At 37.9% G+C, this 20,268-nt stretch overlaps 1 protein-coding gene across 1 annotated transcript in view; it reads left to right on the top strand.

Annotated features, from left to right (window-relative positions):
* The window catches only part of CHN2 (chimerin 2), a 148,799-nt gene that overhangs the window by 65,985 nt on the left and 62,546 nt on the right, over positions 1-20,268 (top strand). The window contains exons 3-5 of the mRNA XM_088521196.1: positions 447-502; positions 15,553-15,584; positions 18,283-18,396. Of these exons, the coding sequence (XP_088377322.1) occupies positions 447-502; positions 15,553-15,584; positions 18,283-18,396 (202 nt within the window). The remainder of the gene's footprint in view (positions 1-446; positions 503-15,552; positions 15,585-18,282; positions 18,397-20,268) is intronic.

Genomic DNA, 20,268 nt, shown 5'->3' with positions numbered 1-20,268 from the left:
ATAAAAGATTCTAGTGAACTCTTTCAGATTTAATAAGCTTTTTCTTAGCCTATCAAAAAAGCATGAGTGCTATATTCAAAAATCCTGCTTGAGTTTTAATGTCATAGTGTATACAGAAGCAAGATTGTACACTGAGATAGGAAGTTCATAGGAAGTTCTTCTGTGTGCTTTTCCCCAGTATAGAAACATAGCAAGTACTAAAGAGTTAAAGCCATCTAAATTAAATATATAAGAATTCTAAGAGTTAAAACAATCGATTTGGTTAGTTTACAGGTTTTACTGGTTTTCATATAAGTGACTTATGTACATGGCTAAATTCCTCTGCTTGTCATCCTTTTCTTTGCATTTGAACTTTTCTCTGCACACCCCAGCTAAAATAAGCATCTGAAAGAAACTTCGTGTATGTTGCAATCCTCTAATTATCTTTATGTTTTTATATTTGACAGTGTATCAGTTACAACAAGAGGCACCACGTCCCAAGAGAATCATTTGTCCTCGGGAGGTCAGTTCTTCTTTTACTGTACCTTGTTAAATCTGATGAATTGTCAGCAGCCTATTATTCCAGAATATCTTTTGTACCGTCCGAGGGTGGTATGCTCTTTAATTTTCCTACTCCATCGTTTTCTGTAATCATTTTTCCTGGGGTTGATTAATTAAAACAGATTAATATTTGCTAATTAGGCTCAGAGGCTGAAATATGCAAAATATTGCCATTAGAAGTCCTTTCATTAGACAAATACTCATTAATCATTGCTTACTATGCTCTTCTGTGTGTTACCTAACTGTTTGTGTTTCATTATGAAAATGGAGCATTATAAAGTGTCTTCCCTTCCTATATGTGCATGTTAGAGTATGTGAGATAAGTTTTGGCATGACTCATGCAGTTCCAATTGGTAGAAAGTATTTTGCCAAAAATTTTGTTCAAGTTAAAACCCTGATTTGGTGGCAGTAGAGCTTAGTTCTGTCTTGGAAACTTTAAAGATTGGAGAATATTAAGGGATATGTAAGACTGAGCATTTTGCAGAGTCATCTTGTCACCCTGTTTTCTTTCTTTTTCTGTGCTCTTCCATCCATAGGTAAATAAGTTAGTTCCATAAGCTGCCTTGTATCATTGCAGTTAGAAAAATATGTCGGCTTCTCTACCCAATCAATAAAATCATGATAGTTTTACAATAGTTTTATCCTCACTGGTGTCAGGAACAAATTCTTTGCAAAGCCACATGTTTATATAGCAATAGAAATACTGAATACAGGAAGTGGTTACCCAGGGTACTAAAGGATTCCGTATACAAAAATGGACATAAATATCAATATGATGTATAGCTCTGTTCTCAACTGTAATCCTGAGCTTTAAGTATCCATTTAAATAGAGTCCTAGCACCGCATCTATCAAATATTAACAGATATCATTGCGGAACACTTCTATATGGGGCAGGTAGTGGTGTAGCAGGGCAATGAGGATCTGAAGGATCTTACACATGAGAAAAGCTGGAAATTAAGTCCAGATTTCTTCAAGTCCACCTCATGCCATATCTAAAGGACTGTTGCTTTTTTTTTAACTACTCAAATGCTACTGGGCAGGTGTTTCAGAGCCAAGGAGCAGCATCTGGGCCTCAGACTGGATGTCTTGCATGGGTAAATTGCTGAAAAATTTTAGCAGGACTTTCTTCTTTGTGACCATAGTATTTTCAAAAGGAGGGAGCATTACGATTTTTACTGAATTGGTGTCATATAATAGGTATTACACTATTAGTGGTATAGCTGATAGTAATTATGGCAGGCAATTTATCCTCTTGCATTGTGATCTTATAAGAAATTCCCATTTTCAGACTTGAAACATTGAAAAGTGAGTTTATTACTTGTTTTATATTTTTATGCTTCGAACTGCTCTAAGGAAAAACTTATCTTCAGAAAGTATGGTTAATCTGCATTGTATACTTGAGATACCTCACCAATCATTTAGATGCATTTGAATTTCATCACAGGGACCAACATGATTGGGCCCAAATAGTGATAAGGCTACCTCAGATTAAAGCTTGCCTACATGAGAGCAAATTTGGATCAAGGCAAAATGTAATTTTAAAGCAGAATAACAGTTTGTATTCTTGTGCTAGAAAGAAGAGCATCTATATAAATGAATGGAGTAAATGAGCAATTGTGAACTGTTTATCAGAGTACTATATTGAACTTGTTTCCTTTGATACTGCATGTTATATACAACTAAAGTTACCCTTTCTTTCCTTTTCCTTATGTTAAAAGACCATAGATATTTAGTTCCTATTCAGTTCACTTCTAAATATGCACAGGAAGAAGCTAAGGCCAACCTATATTAACCAAATGAATGATTAATTGAAAAATCAGTGCATAACAAAATAAGCAAAAAATACCTGATTCATATTTGCTTTTGATTCTGACTAATGAGCCATTTTTGGTGACTCACTTTTTGAACTAGAGAACGTCCTGTTTTTATTTGGTTTGATTTATTTATTTATTTATTTATTTAGTAAAACATTTGAAAATAAAGAGACTTTATTCAGGGACTTTATAAACCAGTGTGAATCCTTGAAAATGTGGTCTTTGAATTACTACTTGGATTGTGAGCCTTTGTGTAAATCAGCTGTGTCCATAACCAGGTTTCCAAAAACAAATTATCTGACTGTGGAAGCAAAAGATCTTTCTTCAACACTGACGATGTATCTAATCTTCATGTGTTTATTTTCACATGTAATGTTTTGGGGATTTTTTCCTGATATCTAGATTGCTCACTAGGTTCACAGTGTTGCTTTTATGTAAAGTAGAACTTTATAATGGTTTTAAAGACCATCACAGATTATTTAAAAGAGAAATTCAGCAGTTTGTTCCTGTGGCACCTATTAGCAGTTCCTTAAATCACAAATGTTATGGGTTTTTTGATTTGTTTACTTTTTAGTTCAACTTTATTCTCTTCAGATGATCATGTAAGCTTTCCTCCTCAAGAAGTGGCATCCTAATCGTCTTAGATTTTGTCAGTTTCATTGAAAAATCTCAATCCTTTTTTTTTTTTTATGATCAGTGTGGAAACAATAATCAGCAATATGACAGCTATTTAGCATGCAACATAACATTCATCCAACATCTGGGGAGCAGGTGTCAGGAAGATATGAGTGACACTGGAAAAATTTATCACTCCAGATGATTATCATAAGAACTGGACTTAGTCGAGGGTGTTCTCTTGTGTGATTTAGGATTCAAAGGACTTCTGGCAGATGTGATGAAAAATTAGAAATAATTTTAAATCCTTCATGTTTATGGGAAGATGTTTTTCATTTGTAAGAGCTGAAATCTGCCCTGTTTAGTATGAAATCTAGGTGTCTGCTGAAAAACAAAACCTATAACACTAATACAGTGTGAAGTGTTGTATTCTCCTTTCACTAGTTGACATTTTTATCATCCAACTTCTCTACTGCTTTCTTCAGCGTTCTCTGCATGCATTTGCTCCTCTGTACTTGATTGTCACAAAGGTTTTAGCCTCAGATCTCAGCAGTTCTACCATCTGATTTGTGTGGATTTCTTTATTAGCTGTACTGTGAAGAGAGAAATCATGTGTCCTGATACACAGACAACCAGTCTAGGAGTGGGACTGCGACTGTAAATAAAACATGAACGTTCAGAGCTTTGTGCATCTTCAAGCTCTGCTATCATGGTTTTCTTTTTCCCTCCTGCCTGCATAAATATCTTGTCTGGAAAAGCAGGTCGCTCCTTCAATGGGAATCATATTGAATGAACTGTTGGGGCTTCAGGTATCTAACGACCTTTAATTAATCACTACTGGCAGCATGAGTAGCGTGAATCTCCTACCTTCCCAATAACTTTGGATTTCTGCCAGTACCCTAATTTGTAACTGTATTCCTTCCAGCAATGTTTTAATGGCTTATTTTTTACATAAAAAAGTTTAATTTAAAAGTACCATTCAGGTGTAGGAATAACTTCTGGATAGCTTGCTTGTAGATGCAAGTGTAATGGTATGCAGCGAGAATTCAGACGCATTTTGTGAGGAAGTCACATTATAAAGCATATTTTAGAATTTATTCTACAGAAATTATGATCAAAAATAACATATTCACAAAAAAAATCAAGCAAAATATTCAACTCAAATTTTATCCTAAAGTAACATATTAAGTTATTTTCATGTTAAAATATATTTCAATAGGCTCTTCTAAGTTAAAATGGCTTTTTAAAAAGTTGAGGTTTTGACAAAGTAATAGATTTAAGAAGGGAATGGTGACACTTTTGGGGAACGTTTTCAGAAACTACTGGTAAACAACAGACTTGTTATAGATTTCCTTCAAAGAGTGAGCCTTACCCGTGACTCTGATGTTCCTTGTCTGAAGTCGTTCAGGTATTCATACCTGTGAATGTTACTCCTGTTCCTTTCCATGAAAGTCTAATAGCTGACAGCAATTTTTGTGGCTGCTGAGTTTGTCTGCGTTAGACCTTTCATATTCCTAACAGTGCTTCGGCCAAGCCAGTGTCAGCAACAGTGAGAAACTTGTCTAAATTTCCCTAGTATAGACAAAGCCTTGAAGTTTTACTTATATTATTATGTAGAAAAAAAATGTCAGTTAATTGGCTGCTTCATTTTTCTGAATACCAAATAGGTTGTGTCAAAAGCAGTAGAAAGATTCTCTCTGCCCTCAAAGCAGCAAAATAGTGGTTCCTTGATTAAAAGCAAATGTGATTACAATAGGGAGATTTTGTTCTCCCCAGATCAGTTTTTTTTTTGGTTAAGTGATACTAGGAGACTAAAATAAAGACACCTTCAGACTATCTGAATCTGAAACACTACAAATAATTGTTCTTTACTCAGTTATCCTCAAATAATCTTTTGAAATATGAGGTCCAAGCTAGCAACAACAGAGCATAGGACAATATTGAAAAGTGCTTTAAAAAACCCAGATTACATTTGTCAGTCCTGCTTTCAAATACATCAGTATTTTGTCTTTGTAGCCGAGAAAAATCTTTTGGTAGGGTAGTTCCAGAATTAGATAAGCTTGAGCAAGGTTGCTAAAATGAAGCCTTAGTAAGATGTTTGTAGACTATATCACAGTAGATGATAAGTGTTTAATCATTGCAGGAAGTGTTCCATGAATTCTCTTAATTCTGCTCACTTAATGACCTTTATAAGCTGAATACATTTTCTTTCCATCTGCCCTCACCTGCCTGTGAACAGTGTGTATACTGTGGCAGAGTACTGGAGAGATGGAATAGGCACTGAAATTGGCTGTAAAATTGGTGGTAAATAATGAGAGTAAATGGGAATTTTCACAGCACTTGTTCAAATCACTAAACTGCAAAAACCCAAATACTACCATGAATAGATGTCTCTTACTGTCAGTCCTGGGAGCTTATCAAAGATTGTTCAGAATATGACATTATCTTTTCCCTGCAAAGAAACCCCAGAATACACACAGTGACACACCAAGAGACCCCATTAGACAGCAATTAATGAAAATGAGCAAAATTGTCCTGAAACCTATTTTCATTAATGAAAGTGTTTGTACACATAAGATTTAATGGAGCCTACATCTTAAAATTGTTACAATATTAACGCTGATTTAATTGTGTTTTTATAATCCCGTGTTTATGGTAGTAACAAAAATAAACATGGAGAATGCAGCAGTCATCTGTGGGTTGCAAGTGGGACTGGAGAACAATTATGAATAGGCAGTGACAAAAGGAGGAAAGATCTTCACCTGAAATCTATGCTGAAAATAGTAAAATAGGTGAGGGTCAAGAAGGGTCTATGTTTATACTGAAGTAGATCCAAAGACTGCTAAAATATGTTATGACCATCTTTTACTAAAATGACAAAATTTAGATTTTAATTTTAGGTTTAAAATGTAGGTTTAGACCCAGTGTAATTCTTCTGTATCTTCATAGTGAACTTCATTCCTCAGAATGCCAGTGAATGAAAAAAGCAGGTCTATAAAATTGACAGTCTAAATTTTGGGTGTATTTATCACATCAGAAAAAGTTTTCATTTTTTAATCTTTAAAAGCACTTCAAGAACTCATAGGAAATCTCTCCTAAAGTGCATGAAGGCCCACGCTGAAAAAAAGAACAGGGTACCAGAGCACCCAGATATACACATCATCCCCATTTTAATGATGTGTGGAGCACTGAATAGGGCAGAGAGTTTTCTAAGTATTCTGCATACATGAGAAATAAGGAAATAGTTACAGTTAAACAAGAGTAGGTTTATCTGTTCTCCTTGAATTTCATTAGCTTCAATTTACTAATGTTTTAGGTTCCAATTTACAAATTAGATTGGTGTTCCCTTCGCAGTCAAATACAGTATGAACAAGTTGATCTGCTTATTGATTGCTGTTGAATGAAACAGTTAAAGCTGCTTTTCAGAAGACAAGAAGGCAAATTCGACTAATGAACAATAATTATATCTAGCTTACTTTGCGGACTGATAATCTTGTTAATTATCCCTCTGGTTTTGGTTGAAAGCTTCCTTGGGAAGCTTCATCCTCTTCTCCAGTTTTCTTTTAAAGTGCATGTTGTATATATGTGATTTTGCTTTTCTCCTGACTTTTAGCTTCCTTTTATGATTTTCATATTAAATGTCAGTCTTTTGGTCTAGTTCTTTTTATTTTGATGTCAATTTTAAGTAATTTTCATACCAGAATACATGGAAGCTGTTTTGCACCTTATTTTAGATAATCAGTAAGCCTACATGCAGGTGAAAATTCCAGATGTTTTTTATATTTATACATCTGTTCTAACTTAGATCAGTATTTTTTTGTGGATAGTCTAAGTAATTTATCAATGAACTCTCGCTATATTTGCTTACTGACTGATATATCATGTTTGATGTCTTTTGTTAGGACTCAGAATGAGAACACAATATGGGGAGTGGTTGATTCTTCTTAATATGAATAACCATAGAAATGTGTATGCACATTTGTCTGTATGTATCTATGTATCTTCCTATCTTTCTATTATGCTATATGTATACACCTAGATTTTGTTCACATGGTTAAATCAGCCATTATACACTTCTTTTTGGCCCACAAAAGAGAAGTGAACATGAACACAGTGAAATTTGTGTTGTTTTCACACAAGAACTCCTGAATTTCCAGGGTTCAAGATGAAATTCCGGAAGTTTTGCAAAGTGAATTTCTGTTTATCCTTTTTATTTCCAAAAGAAAAAAAAATGAAAGAATGCATAGCTCTTTGGAAAAGCATCATAACAAGCCAGTATGCACTGACTCAGTTCAATCACCCTATACGGATAAGGAAGCATTGGTCATCATTTAGGGAACATTCTGCTACATAGTGTTTTGCAGAACCCCTGATAGGATCTCCACCTGTGAGTCCAGAAAAGTAGCACTAAGCTCCTATACTCCCCTTATTCAGACTTTGCAGATAGTCTCACTTCACAGAACTCCCACTTGCAGAGAAGAAGTATTCACACAATTGGTGAGAGGAAGTTAAGCAAATGAATCTTGTTCTTCCTCCTCAGATTTTTGTTTTCATCCTCCTCCTGTCCCCATGGACAGATGTTCTCCTAATATCCTGGCAGCATGCGCACCCAACCTGTGGTGCATGTTGGATGTGTCTTGTCTAGGGCTTGTCTAAGGCCCCTCTTCTCCAAATACTCTGTGTACCTCTGTTCACTCCCAGTTTGGATCTTCTGTCTCCTGATTTTTCTTCCACAAACAAACCTAAGATCCTGTCCACATCTCCTGCACATACTCAGGAGTCTGGTTGGGCTCCAGCAGAATAATTCTAAATGTGCATATTCAAACATATTGTGCAGGCACCTTGCTGAAGGGCTGTATTTTTAAATTGCATAGTAACACTGGCCTGGTTAGGAAGTATAGCTTTTGCTGTTGCTTTGGTGTAGATGGTCTAGCACCAACACAACTGTGCAAATGTACTGTCTTCTGTTGTGGTATGTGTTGTGTGAAGGTTATAATGCGTCTTACTGATTGCAAAATTGCAAGCAGTGCAATTGGTGCAAGCAACTGCACTTGGTGCAGTTGTCTGTTGCTGTTGGGGACCTTTTTCCTCCCATTTAAATGACTCAGCACATCATTCTTGGAAAAAAAGAGCACAGTTTAGATAGTATATTTGAATTTTTCATACTATGTTCAAGGTAACATTGATCTGTCTTTTTACATTTAATGATGTCCTTACTGCGTGAATGGAAACTGCGGAGCAAAATAGATGACTCCCGCTTCTGCTGTTGAAGCCGTCTGAGCCTGGCCCTGTCTCCCTGACTACTTAGCAGCAGCCTCCTTGGTTAAGCTTCATCTCAATTTATTTTACTTCATGTTCAGGAACACAGTATTGTCTTTATTAGGTTACAAAATCCTTCGCTTTCCCTTTCCCCTTCCCCTTCCCTTCCCTTTGCCTTCCCTTCCCTTCCCTTTGCCTTCCCTTCCCTTCCCTTCCCTTCCCTTTGCCTTCCCTTCCCTTCCCTTCCCTTTGCCTTGCCTTGCCTTCCCTTCCCTTCCCTTTGCCTTCCCTTCCCTTCGCCTTTCCTTCCCTTTCCCTTTCCTTTCCCTTTCCCCTTCCCTTTCGCTTTCGCTTTCCCTTTCCTTCCCCTTCCCCTTTCCCTTTCCCTTTCCCCTTCCCTTCCCTTTCTCATTCTTGTTTTTCCCTGTTAGAGATGAATGTACATAGAAATGTATTCTGATTTAATAGCAATAGCAGATGTCACTGTCTGAGAAGATTTTTATTACCTTCTGGAGTTCAGAATATTTTATCCAGTATGTTGATTATTGTATGCTGGACAGAGGGAATTTGCTCAAGGTCATGGATCGGTAACAAGTCCATGTTAAAAATACTCCCATCAAGGATGCCTTAGAGCAGCTCTTTTGCAAATTTGATACAAACAAACAAACAAACAAACCCTATACTTGTTAAAGTCTTTGTCCTTAAAAGTGATAGAAATGACCTTGATAGAATGGAAATCACCCTGCAGTAAAAGCCATAGAAACAATCCGGGCTGCTGGGCTTTCCTGGGTTTCTTTAAAATGTATTATTCTTCTGAGAAAGGATCTTTAGGCATCATATATTTTACAGAGATGAAGCAAGCCGCCAGGATGGAGGAGCTGTGCAGCTTTGAATACTAGCTAATAAAAACATTCCCTTGCATTCTTCAGTTTTGTCTTTCCTGTTATAGTCTCCCTAGCAGTAGAGAACTCCAGTGCTACGTTCTCCTCCTCAGCACTGTAAATTTTATAGCAAAATATTTGCTTGAGGACATCAAACGCAGTTTGGCACTTTGCTGTGGTGGTAGATGCATGCTGCTTTATTTTATTAAGCACTGACAAGTTTATCACCCGAAGGTCTGGGCTTCTCCACTAGAGCAGCTCAGTCAGCTGTAGCTCCCTGCTGCCTCCTGTGCACAGAGCTTCACACGGGTGGGCATCACCCTGATGCACGTTTTATATGTGATATATACTGCCTGTGCAGACAGTGTATGCCCTGCTGGTCTCTATCTCCTGAGAGCACCCCAGGCAGACATAGGCTTGGATACAGTGTCCGAGGGCTGCAAGAGACTTCAAGATATCATCAAGAAGGGATATTTATATATACTTTTCTTAAAGGCTTCGAAAGCTGAAGATTTCATGACCCCCCGTGCTTATATATTTAATTTTAACTGCTGTAGCTTAAGATACATCTTCTGTTCTGCAGTTTAAATCTATTACTTTTTGTCTTGTCTATTAAGCACACAGTGATTCCAGTTCAGTTGATGACCCTTAATAATCCTGGATCCTTTCCTAGGAAACCTGTATAGTCATACTCCTTCCATTTTATTGGATGATTTTGACATTTCCCTCCCAGATACTCTTTTGCATTGGAGGCACCATGGCACCTCACCACCAAGTGACTGAAAACATGTCCATAAGGTGACAAACCCCCATGGGTTTGTCACTGCCAACGCTATTCACGGGATTGTCATGGGATGCATGTACATACTGGCTCTGTAGAACTGGCCTGTCCTTGGCTGGGGAGTATAGATATTACATCGCTGCTACTCCTGCTAACAGCCTTTACCATGTCATCCCTTTGGCAAAAGCAAGAGTTGTTTCTCTTTGAAAATTTTGGTGCCAGAGTAGCTGATAAAGTAGTAGTAGAAAGATTTGGTAAATATTTTTCTGCAAAAAGGGTAATTGCAGAATTTTCTTGCAAATTTGTCATTGATGTAAAATAATTTGTTGTATTTAGAGGGCTAGTTGGACTTGCTAATTGATCTAAGTAACTCTTACTTTGAGAAAAATGTGGAGATTAAAATTTTGTTATGGAAATTGTGAAATACAGTATAGTGGTTCTTCAGGAATGGATTTTTTTTCTTTTGATGAGGACTTACAGTCTTCCTTAATACTTCTCTTTTGTTAATTCTGAGGCAAAAGTTTACAGTTGTCTCACAATAATTCTGTCAAAAGCTGAAATGTTCTGAAGACAAATTCTTCCCTTTCCTGCACAGTCTTTTATAACTGGGCTTCTCTTGTAGCTCTTCTAGCTCTTCCATTTTTTGTCATGAGAAATATGTAAACTGAGCTGGGAAGTGTATTTAGGGATAGTCAACTAGGATTTCTGAAAAATAATCAGGATTGCTCCAAATGGAAAACGTATCAGATAAGCTTCCTTCGGGAGAACACCTCATTGCCTGCACTAAGTGAGCACGCTGGCTCTATTAACTCCTGCGTCTTGTTTCTCTGCTCTCCCCGTGGAGAGCAGAGAAGAACAGAGAGAGGCGGCAGCAGCTTCCCACCCTCCTCCTTCCCTTCCCTTTTATATTCTCTGTATGGCCAGATTAAACAGTGATTGAAACACATAGCTGTGTGGTGTTAATGTCTTGCTGCTTCTTTTGAAACATGGGCAGATTGCTGTCCCAGAGGGATTTCTAAATTTTCATTCCAGTGTTTCTGACTTTCAGCTTTGACCACTGGCTAAGTAAATATGCAATTAAGTTAAAGAGATTTTTTTTAATGAAGATTCTCTTATTTCTGTGCAGAAAAAATTAGGCAGAAAGAATTCTTTAGGGCATCTTCATATCTTCAATGTGGTGTGGCTTGGATGTTGATGCCTGCAATGAAAATCTATCACATTAGGGCATACTCACTGCCTGCCTGCATGATTCCCAGTAGTTTTGTGACGAGCTATCTTTCAGAGTGATGTAGGATTTTAATACAATAATCTGTGCATTAGCAGGAGTGTGTCGTTCCGGGGCTAAGCCATGCTGGTCAGAAGATAAACCACAAATCTCAGGGCATTAAAATTCAGTACACCTCAAAATTTGTGTAAATAGTGTATTGAATTATCTCAGATAGCTAGTGTACTTTTATGAAGAGGGTTTATTTCCTTCTCAGCATTGAGTTTAAACCAGGTGTAATTGACTGACACCTTGAAGAATATGCAGTGACACTGTAAAAAACTTAGGAAATGAAACTAAATGCCCTGCTGAGTGTTTTGTGGGGGCTGCGGAGAGGCCGTGTTGTTCAAGTTGGGGGTCAAGGATGGAATACCTATATTCTCTTAAGCACAGACTTCCAAAGGGATTTGGAGGAGGACGATATAGGTATAGAGCTAGGTTTCATTTGTGTTGGAATGTTCTTCAAGATTTGATATATTAGAATGTTGATGACTTTATTGAGTGCTGGATGAGTAGTGCTTCAGGCTGTTTCACCATGGTTCTTGTTTCCTGATGACGTAGACTTAAGCCTTAAGGAATTTTGGCATTCACCAATAGCTCGTGATTCACACAACTGTACACTTCAGCAGTGACTTTCTTCTGACTGGCTTCTGGCACAATGGCCAGAAATTCCTGCTCTGCAACAACAATTTTGGTTTGAGATTGACGATAATTCTGGCTTCTTTTAAGCCAGAAAGTTACCATCTTGCATTTTATGTTGAAAGCTTAGAGCAGAGAAGGGAAGGCATTTATTGGTTCTCTATGCTGGAGCAGTGTCAGCAGGATGCAAAGGTGTTTAAGACAAATTATGTTTTCACTTAAGGCAAAATGCATCTTCAGTAGTGAAGACCTTTTATTTGCTTCATGTAATCTGCTTCATCGTTGTATTTTTTCTATTAGCATGAGAGTATTAAATGCTTCAATCCCTCTGATCTCTGCTCTGGCTGAACATCTATCCAGGAATAATGTGCAGGTGGGAAAAAAGAGCTGATCACCTGGGAAATATGATCCTTTTTTTTTAGTGAGGAAATTGTGATGGCTATATGGAAAGTGATAAAAGTATTCTTTCTAGCCCATTCTGTATGAAAGTCAAGTAAGTGTATGTGTCCTCAGAATGTGTCCTCAGAATAAGGCAGCTATTCTGGGCTCCCACCCCATGGAAAACTGTCACTTTTCTCCTTGAATTTTGTCTATTCTTTTGTGATTGAGAATTCCCTGAATAAGCCCGGTGAGACTTTGTGTGTGTGCATGTGAGTGTATTCATAGCAGGAGAGGAGAAAGCTGATCCCAACTGAATTTCAGTCACCTTTGCCTTCTGGGACGTATAGTACTTCCCTTGAAGTTTGTATGGAGTCTTCAGTCAGTGCAAAATAGAACTACTGGCCTCTTTGATAGTTTTGAGCTTCTGCTCCTCCAATTGTGCAGACTTTTGGGTTATTTCCAAGTTCAGTTCAAACATCCTGGTTTTGATCTAGAGACCCTGGTGTTATTTTGATCTTTCAGCGTGCTATAACTTTGTTTCCTTGTGTTCTTAGCAATGAAGTCAGTTGGGAGCTTAACGGTTATTTCAGATTAACGGTTGTAGTAAGTAGAGCAGCAACTTTTTAGAGGTTAGCATATCAGAGCTTGCAATTTTATTGTTTTGTTTTGTTTTGTTTATTTTTCCTGGGTGGTCTTGCAAATCTGGAGATTTACTTCAGGAAATGCTACAGTATCTTTCCAGCTTAAAACGAAGTGCTCTCCTTATGTCCATTTAGGCGCATGGGTGCTAAAAGATGTTGGCACGCAGATTTCTGTTTTATGGAGGAAGAAGAAGATAGGATTTGATGAGCTTTGTGTGGCCTCTCAGAAGAGCAAATCTTTTAACCCGCAAACAGCAGGAAGCATGCAAATCACAGCATTCAGGGCATTGCAGTCAGTTCCTATTTAATGACAAGAAATCTACAGACAAATTCAGATTTTTGCATAAAAGATGTTGTGAGAGCGACTATAAACAGACTTCTGTTTGCTCCAGGAGGTGTATCAAGATTAATGGTATCCTTTTTATTTTCTTTTTTTTTTTTTTACCCTTTTTTTTTTTTGCTATATTTGTATGGGAGCTTGTCTAAGAGACCATTGAGGAGGTGCATGCTAGTAGTGTTAACTCAGACCCATATTTTTCTAAAGTAAATTGAAAATGCTGGTGTTTATTCTGTTTGTGTAATCAGAACAAATCTGTTTGTTGTTGTTCTTGTTGTTTTTTTTAAAGAAGCAGGTTCTGGCTCCTAGATGGAAGTCATGTTTCACCTCTGGTGGTGTAAAGGCTTTGTTTCTCTCTCTATGGGAAAAGAAGTTTTCCTTTTTGTTCCCTATTACCAATTTCAATGTATGGAGTGGCCATCATTTCCAAAAAGGTTATGTTTGGTGGTCTTATATACACCGATCTCAGATACCTGTTTTTTAAATTAGTTCCCAGCTAAGAGGTATAATACAGTTGCGAAATAATAAAGTAATGTAATACTGGTAAAGATGAACAATATGAACAACATCCTTTCTGAGATTCCATTAATCAAAGAGCTCTCTAAAATCTTTCCTAATTTCTTGTACGAGTTTGATTATTTTCATATGAATCCTTAGTACCCCTTTTAACACTTAAATTCACATCAGATGAACAGGTAGCTATGGGAGTTAAAAATAAAAATTGAATTCATACTTCTTTCCTTTCTGAGTTGCAGTAAATGCACATAGGAACACAGCACCTGCACTTGGCAATTGCTCTGATTTTGCTCTCTTCATTTCTGCATTTGCTTTTTCCTTTAATCCCTTGTCCCTTTGAGCTCCAAAATGCTTGCATCAATCTCATGCCTAGGCAGGAGTTTCAGGCGGATGATGCTACTAGTGCTGCACTAGAAGTGCAGTAAGGATGTGCTTGAACTCCCATAGGACTTCCACTGAAGATTCTCATTATCTTACACAGACTTCAGTTCATTTTGTACTATATTTTAGCCCTAGTGACTGCCAGGTACAGAGGCAGTTGCTTCAGTTTATTGCGTGCTGAATCAAAAAACAGTGGCATTTTGGTATTTGCTTTTCAGAAGTAAATAAATAGTCATTGTATAGTTTTTATACATGAAATAGCAAGATTTAAGCAGAACAAGAATCAGGGTTCTTATTCCAAGTCAAGTGAGATGGTGAAAATTCTGTGGTTTTATCCTGAAGTATCAAACAGTCTTGAAATCACAGTTTCTTTATGTGTGTGTCCCTATGTATTAAGCAGTAATTCCATTTTCATGGGCAACTTCGCTCAGACATGCTCACAGATTTTTTTTTTTTCATCAACTAAGCAATTTGTATATATGTTATATTAAATTCTCTCTTGGCTGGCTCAAGATGCAGTTTTAAGGCCCATGAAGAGGACACTAGTACATTTTCTTTATAAAAGCCATAGCCAAACAGAGACCACAGGGAGAGATATCTCTTTATAAAGACTCTTAAATGAGTGCATATATATGGATATGTCATAAAATCTGAAAATTAATATCTAGTAGTCAAATACATTTCTGGGAATGGTAAAGTTGTAGCAACCAAATCCCCTCATGAAATCTTGTAACGAAGTGCCCCCTGCCGGCTTCCTGTTTCTTTAGCTGCCAAGAGCTGCGTGGAAGCAATCTGGATGAGATGAAGGCAAAGACTTTGCATGAAATAAAGGGCTGTGAGGATGATGAGTTTGTTTTTGGAGAATTGACCAAAGCCTGAGAAATGAACCAAAGTGTCAGACTGCCCCAAGTTTATGCATAAGAACATCATGTTCCTAAAACTTGTTTCGGAGCTCTTTAAAATAATTGGGAGTTTTTCCAGCAGTGTCAGTGTCCTTTGGATCAGGCCCACAAGTTCTTGAGACTTCTATGAAGTTAAGTCTAGATTTAAATCCAGAAATCTTATTTCTCTTAAATCACCCAAGAATATTTAATTTTATATCTTAAATTATATGCCATATATAGGCAGAAAATGCTTTAAGAAGCTAAAGGGCGAATGACAGAAATAGTCTTACTTTATACTATAAATGTTAGATTAGCAAAAAATGCAATGAACTATTCTTTATATATTTGATCATATTTTATAAGATGAATTCTAGTTGTGCTTTTTTTTGACCATTGGTAAGTACTGTACTTCTGGGAGGACCATGAATAAACCTACCAGTTCCATTTTCATTTTTCTTTTCTTCTGTCTAGTCATGTTCCAGTCCCACTTTTGAATCTGCAGAATTTGGTAACAAAGATGGGTGCAGCCATTCTCATTCATAGTCCAGCTTATTTGTGTGTTGCTTGTTTTAAATAGAGTATGTTTCTAATATTTTTTTCCTTTCTTTCAAAATGCAGGTGGAGAACAGACCAAAGTATTATGGAAGAGAGTACGTATTTTTCTCTTTTAAATATTTGTTACTTGACTCTGAAAAATGCTGTGGTAGATTTTTTTGAAAAAAAGTTACAGTGGAGTTCTGACAAAATGCTTGATTTACATTGCACCTCCCTCACCAGGGAGCTAGATAACAGTGAATGTCTAATATGTGAGCTGTTACGATCATTATTGCTGCTTACATTCCACACACTGTACCACCATATTTATGCTGTTTCTCTTAGGTCAATTCGGAGCAAAATTGCTGTCTTTAGTATTTCTTGCTTTTGTTTTGGTTATCATTTTAACCTGCCTATGAGGCTACAGTGGGTTAGGGAAGAGAGAAAAGACCTCCTTTGTCGCTGCCTTTTTGTTATGTGTTCTTATATTGTCTCTACCATGATGCTGGATGCCCATTACCACGTGGCTTGGTGCTTTACACCCTGGTGAGGTTGCAGGGTCTGAAACACCCAGAGGACTGATACCTTTTTTGTTGCAAGGAAACTAACAGGCCGCTAGAGCACAATTCCTAGGAATGTTTTCCTGTCTCTAGCTGGGCTCTTCATTTCCGTGGTAGGGCCAGATACATCAGCAATGTTTAATGATCCTTTTCTACTATCAAAAACCTCAAGAGCTTCCATAGCTTGCCCCTGATTACTGTAGTTTCATTTTTAAATATTATCTTTGCCAATGGGGAATTCAGATCTAGTCAGGAGGAGACAGCAGAACTGAGGACAGTAGCAAGATAACTAACCCAACATGATTTATAGGACAGGACTTGGAAAACCATCACCCCAGTTCTTTTTGCGGTAACCTGGCTGGTTACTGATGTCAAGTAGGGAAGCAGAATGTCAGGGACCATAGGAGGTCATCTAGATGAACCCATCAAGGTAAGATTACATTAGCTATTACCATTCAGAAAGCAGATTTTAGATCTACTGGGGACAGTCCTTTAAATGCAGTTGGCTCAGTAGTGCTGGGAAAAAAAATGAGGAGCGAAAATGAAGCGGCACAAAGAAACACTGATTTTTTCCTGCACTGTTTTGGTAAAGCTTTTTCATCCGCTGCTGTCAAGGTCAGGATTCGGAGTTCAGGAGATCTGAGCCTCATCATGGACAAATGTTTCTCTGATCTTAGGTAAATGTACCTAGAACAATCATGAGAAGGCTTTTCTTGCCCAATAGTGATCTTCCCACAGTGACTTTATTCAAAGTGACGAAAATTGGTTTGTACTTTCTCCTTGCATTGGTGGGATGCAATCATTTTCTGACACATCCAAATTAAAAACAACATCTCATAGATGACATAACTTAAGCATGTCTTTACCAGTAGATTCATGGCAATTCATAAGTCTAGTTAAAAATAATAAGCATCAGCTATTATTTGCACTGGAGGCTCATTGTAAAATAAGGCAAACTTTAGATAAGATGTTGGAAAACAAGCTTTCACAGTGATCCCAACTGGGATTATACTGATACCGGTGATCAGTAAAATGAACCACTGGGACAGGATACTCAGGACATCAGTGAAGCTTCTTTAAGCAGGTGTTAAATTTTGGGAAGATTGCCTAAAACCCGTATTTCTAACATGTATTAGTTGTGGAAAGACAGGAGAACTGAACAATTGCATTTATATCCAATATCCAACATGTTTTCCTTCTTTGTCACAACCAAGCCAGAGGCAGTGTTAGCAATGTGCCACTTCCTATGTATTGTCAGAAATTAGAAAATGCTTACACCCAGTAGGTTTTAGTGCCTTTTTCTTTCAGACAGCAGCAAAAATAGAAACTTTCAAAACCTCTGAGGAGACCCTTGGAGGCTTATCAACCAGCAGTCTGTGTGGGAGTTAAGATATCAAATGCTATGAAGACTACATTTGTACTTACAGAAACCTCACATATCGATTATTGTAAAGGTAATAGTGTATCCCAGAGCCTCTTTCTTTCTTAAAATAACAATGGCAAAAGAAGCACAGAAAATACTGGGGTTTTTTTCAGCAGTGAAAGAGCAACTTGACTCAACTAAAGAAAACTCTATTGTTCTCAAGGCTATTATGTAGCTTCTTCAACTTTTGTATATATAGAATACAACTTCGATTTTTTCCTTTGTACTTTTGTGTCAGTTTCTGCTACAAATTTATAGAAGCAATGTTAATACAGAAAATTTCAGCCCCTGTCTGGTATGGTTCACCATAGAGCCCCGTAGGTACTTGTTTGCACACACACGTGGACGGAGAAGGGCAATGGTTGTTCGTGGGGGCAGATGCAGTGAGAATTCCTCTTTAGCAGCTGGGCCAGCTTACACTGACTGAAGCAGTATATGAGACTGCCATGTAATTTTTCTCCTATACCTCTATGCTGGACTTGCCCAGACTAGAAGATTGTTCTGCCACTTCTACATGCTTGGAAGTTGTTGACAGCTCCCTGATGGTTCAGATCACGGTCGCGTTCAGTGGTTACTGCAGGACATTGGCACAGTAGCCTCCAGGCTGCAGGGGATTATTCTCTGCTCTTTCCTTTTCTCTTTCCTTGTCCCCACATTGGGATCTGAAGTGGTTTGCAAATATCACCTGGGTGCAGCATTTGGTGCTGTATCCTGCTGTATTTGTGCCTAACCTGCAGTCTTATATCAGAAGTTTTCAAATAGTTTCTGCAGCAGAGAGGGAGGTGTTTCTGGTTGCCTTATTGTGTAAATCATTGAAATATCTTCCCTTAGGTTTCATGGGATCATTTCTCGGGAGCAAGCAGACGAAATACTTGCCGGCGTGGAAGGCGCATACATTCTTCGAGAAAGCCAGCGGCAACCTGGCTGCTACACTCTTGCTCTCAGGTAAATGCTGTTTTACTAGATGCTTGCAGTTCAAATATAAGTGTTTTTAATAGAGGAGGGTGTATCAGTCCTTTCTAAGTAAAGTCAGTATGCACAGTTCGTTAATACACTACACGGTGTCAGTGTGATTTTAGAGCCTCTTGTCTGCAGTTTGACAAGCACTGCAGTCCTTCAGTCAGCCCTTGGCACTTGGCTAAGAAAGTGCCTTTTCAGGAGCAGACTGTGTCTGCTTCCCATTTTTTTTGTTTTGTTTTAATCCAGACAAGGCTGCTGCAGTGAGTTAAACATGGACCTTATCCTTGAAACCTAAGAAAGACACTAAAGTGAATTCACAGAACCCAAGAGAAATGTGGATGCTGCTAAGAACAAGAGAACAGCAAGAAGTGGTGATAGGGTCCTACTGTCCTTTTAACCAGTTCTTCCAGGGCACAGCGAGATTTTGCTCTGGGCTCAGTGAGGTGTTTTGCACCAACATCAGTGACAGTAGGAGATATTTAAAGAATCCCACTCTGGAAAACCAAGAAGTGCAGTGGCTGGCCACCTGTCAAGAAGGCATAGCAGGCCTCGTTTTTCTTCCCCTCGCTGGAATGCAGCCATGCTGTAGAAATACAGTGTGGATCAATGAAATAAAGCTGTGCAAAGAAGTAAGATGCTGCTATTCAGCTGAATTCAAAATTCAGAGACTGAGCTACAGTACCACTGCTCCTCACAGGCTCCTCACAGGCCCTCCTGGCTTAACTGTGCCATTCAAAGCTGCCCCTGTGGCAACCTTAAAGCTGCTGTGGGCTAGTGGGAGGAAACCCAGATGCTCTATTGGGTTTTGACAAAATAAACTCAGTGACAATACTTTACAATGTTTATAACATTATTCCTTCTGGGGGACATAGACACAAAATAAAAGTGTTCATTTTTCCCCTCCTGCTGGTAAGGGTTTAAAAAAAATCTTCAAGGAGTTCTCCCAAGGAGCTGTGATACTGTGCTGAAATCATCCTCAGCATTCTTGTTGCTGTGCAGATGGTAGAGCTGGAAAAGCTAGTGATTCATGCCAATTAAAAAGTGTTGTAAATTAAAAGCAACTTTTGTCAGCTGAAAAAGAACAAGCATATTTTTTGTAGGATTTTGGCCAGCTATTTCAAAATAAAGAATAAAAAGAACTACCAAAGGACAGGGATTATGGCAAACTGCCTGTTGTTTTGACACGACAGTGTGATTTCTAAATTCATCTGGATAATTATTTGTAGACTCAAAAAGTGAATTTAACTGTAAGTTGAGAATTTATATGAAATAATGTGCAGGGAAAAATATCAGTTAACAGTTTGGTTTTGAATGTACAACATAGTATGCAGAAACATGTACATTTGGTGTATTATGCTGCATCACTTAACCCAGTGATTTAATCAAGAATAGTATTTCACCTCCGTGTTATGAACAGAAGGTGCTACTACAGCCCTCTTCTTTTTCATACAGCTTTTAAAAACATTGATGCTGTTAATAGCCATGTAAGGTCAGAGTTATCCCACCAAACTTTAGGCATTTAATTCCCCACCCGGCCACTCCAAATTAGGATCTTAATCTCTCTGGCTTCCTTCCAGAGGATGATTCAGACTCTTAGGATTTGAATTACTTGCTGGAGATGCCCATGTCTTTCCGTTGCCTGTAAAAATGCCCATGGGGGTTGAGCTTCTGGTTTCAGCACCTTAGAAATGTTGCAGGATGAAGCAGCCCTTAACAGAATTTTACATCCCAATACAAGGTCTTGTAAGTGAAAACATGTTTTTCCATGTGCTATGGTACTCCCTATAGGATTTAGAGCAAAATCATGTCATTCTGGTTTATTATGTATTTTTTTAAAGACAACTGGCTCGATGCTGC

Source organism: Tinamus guttatus, unplaced genomic scaffold (assembly GCF_059628265.1).
Source record: "Tinamus guttatus ecotype Peru unplaced genomic scaffold, ASM5962826v1 Tinamus_guttatus_pri_ptg000115l, whole genome shotgun sequence".
Lineage (NCBI taxonomy): Eukaryota > Metazoa > Chordata > Aves > Tinamiformes > Tinamidae > Tinamus > Tinamus guttatus.
This window is presented reverse-complemented; position numbering and strand designations above follow the sequence as displayed.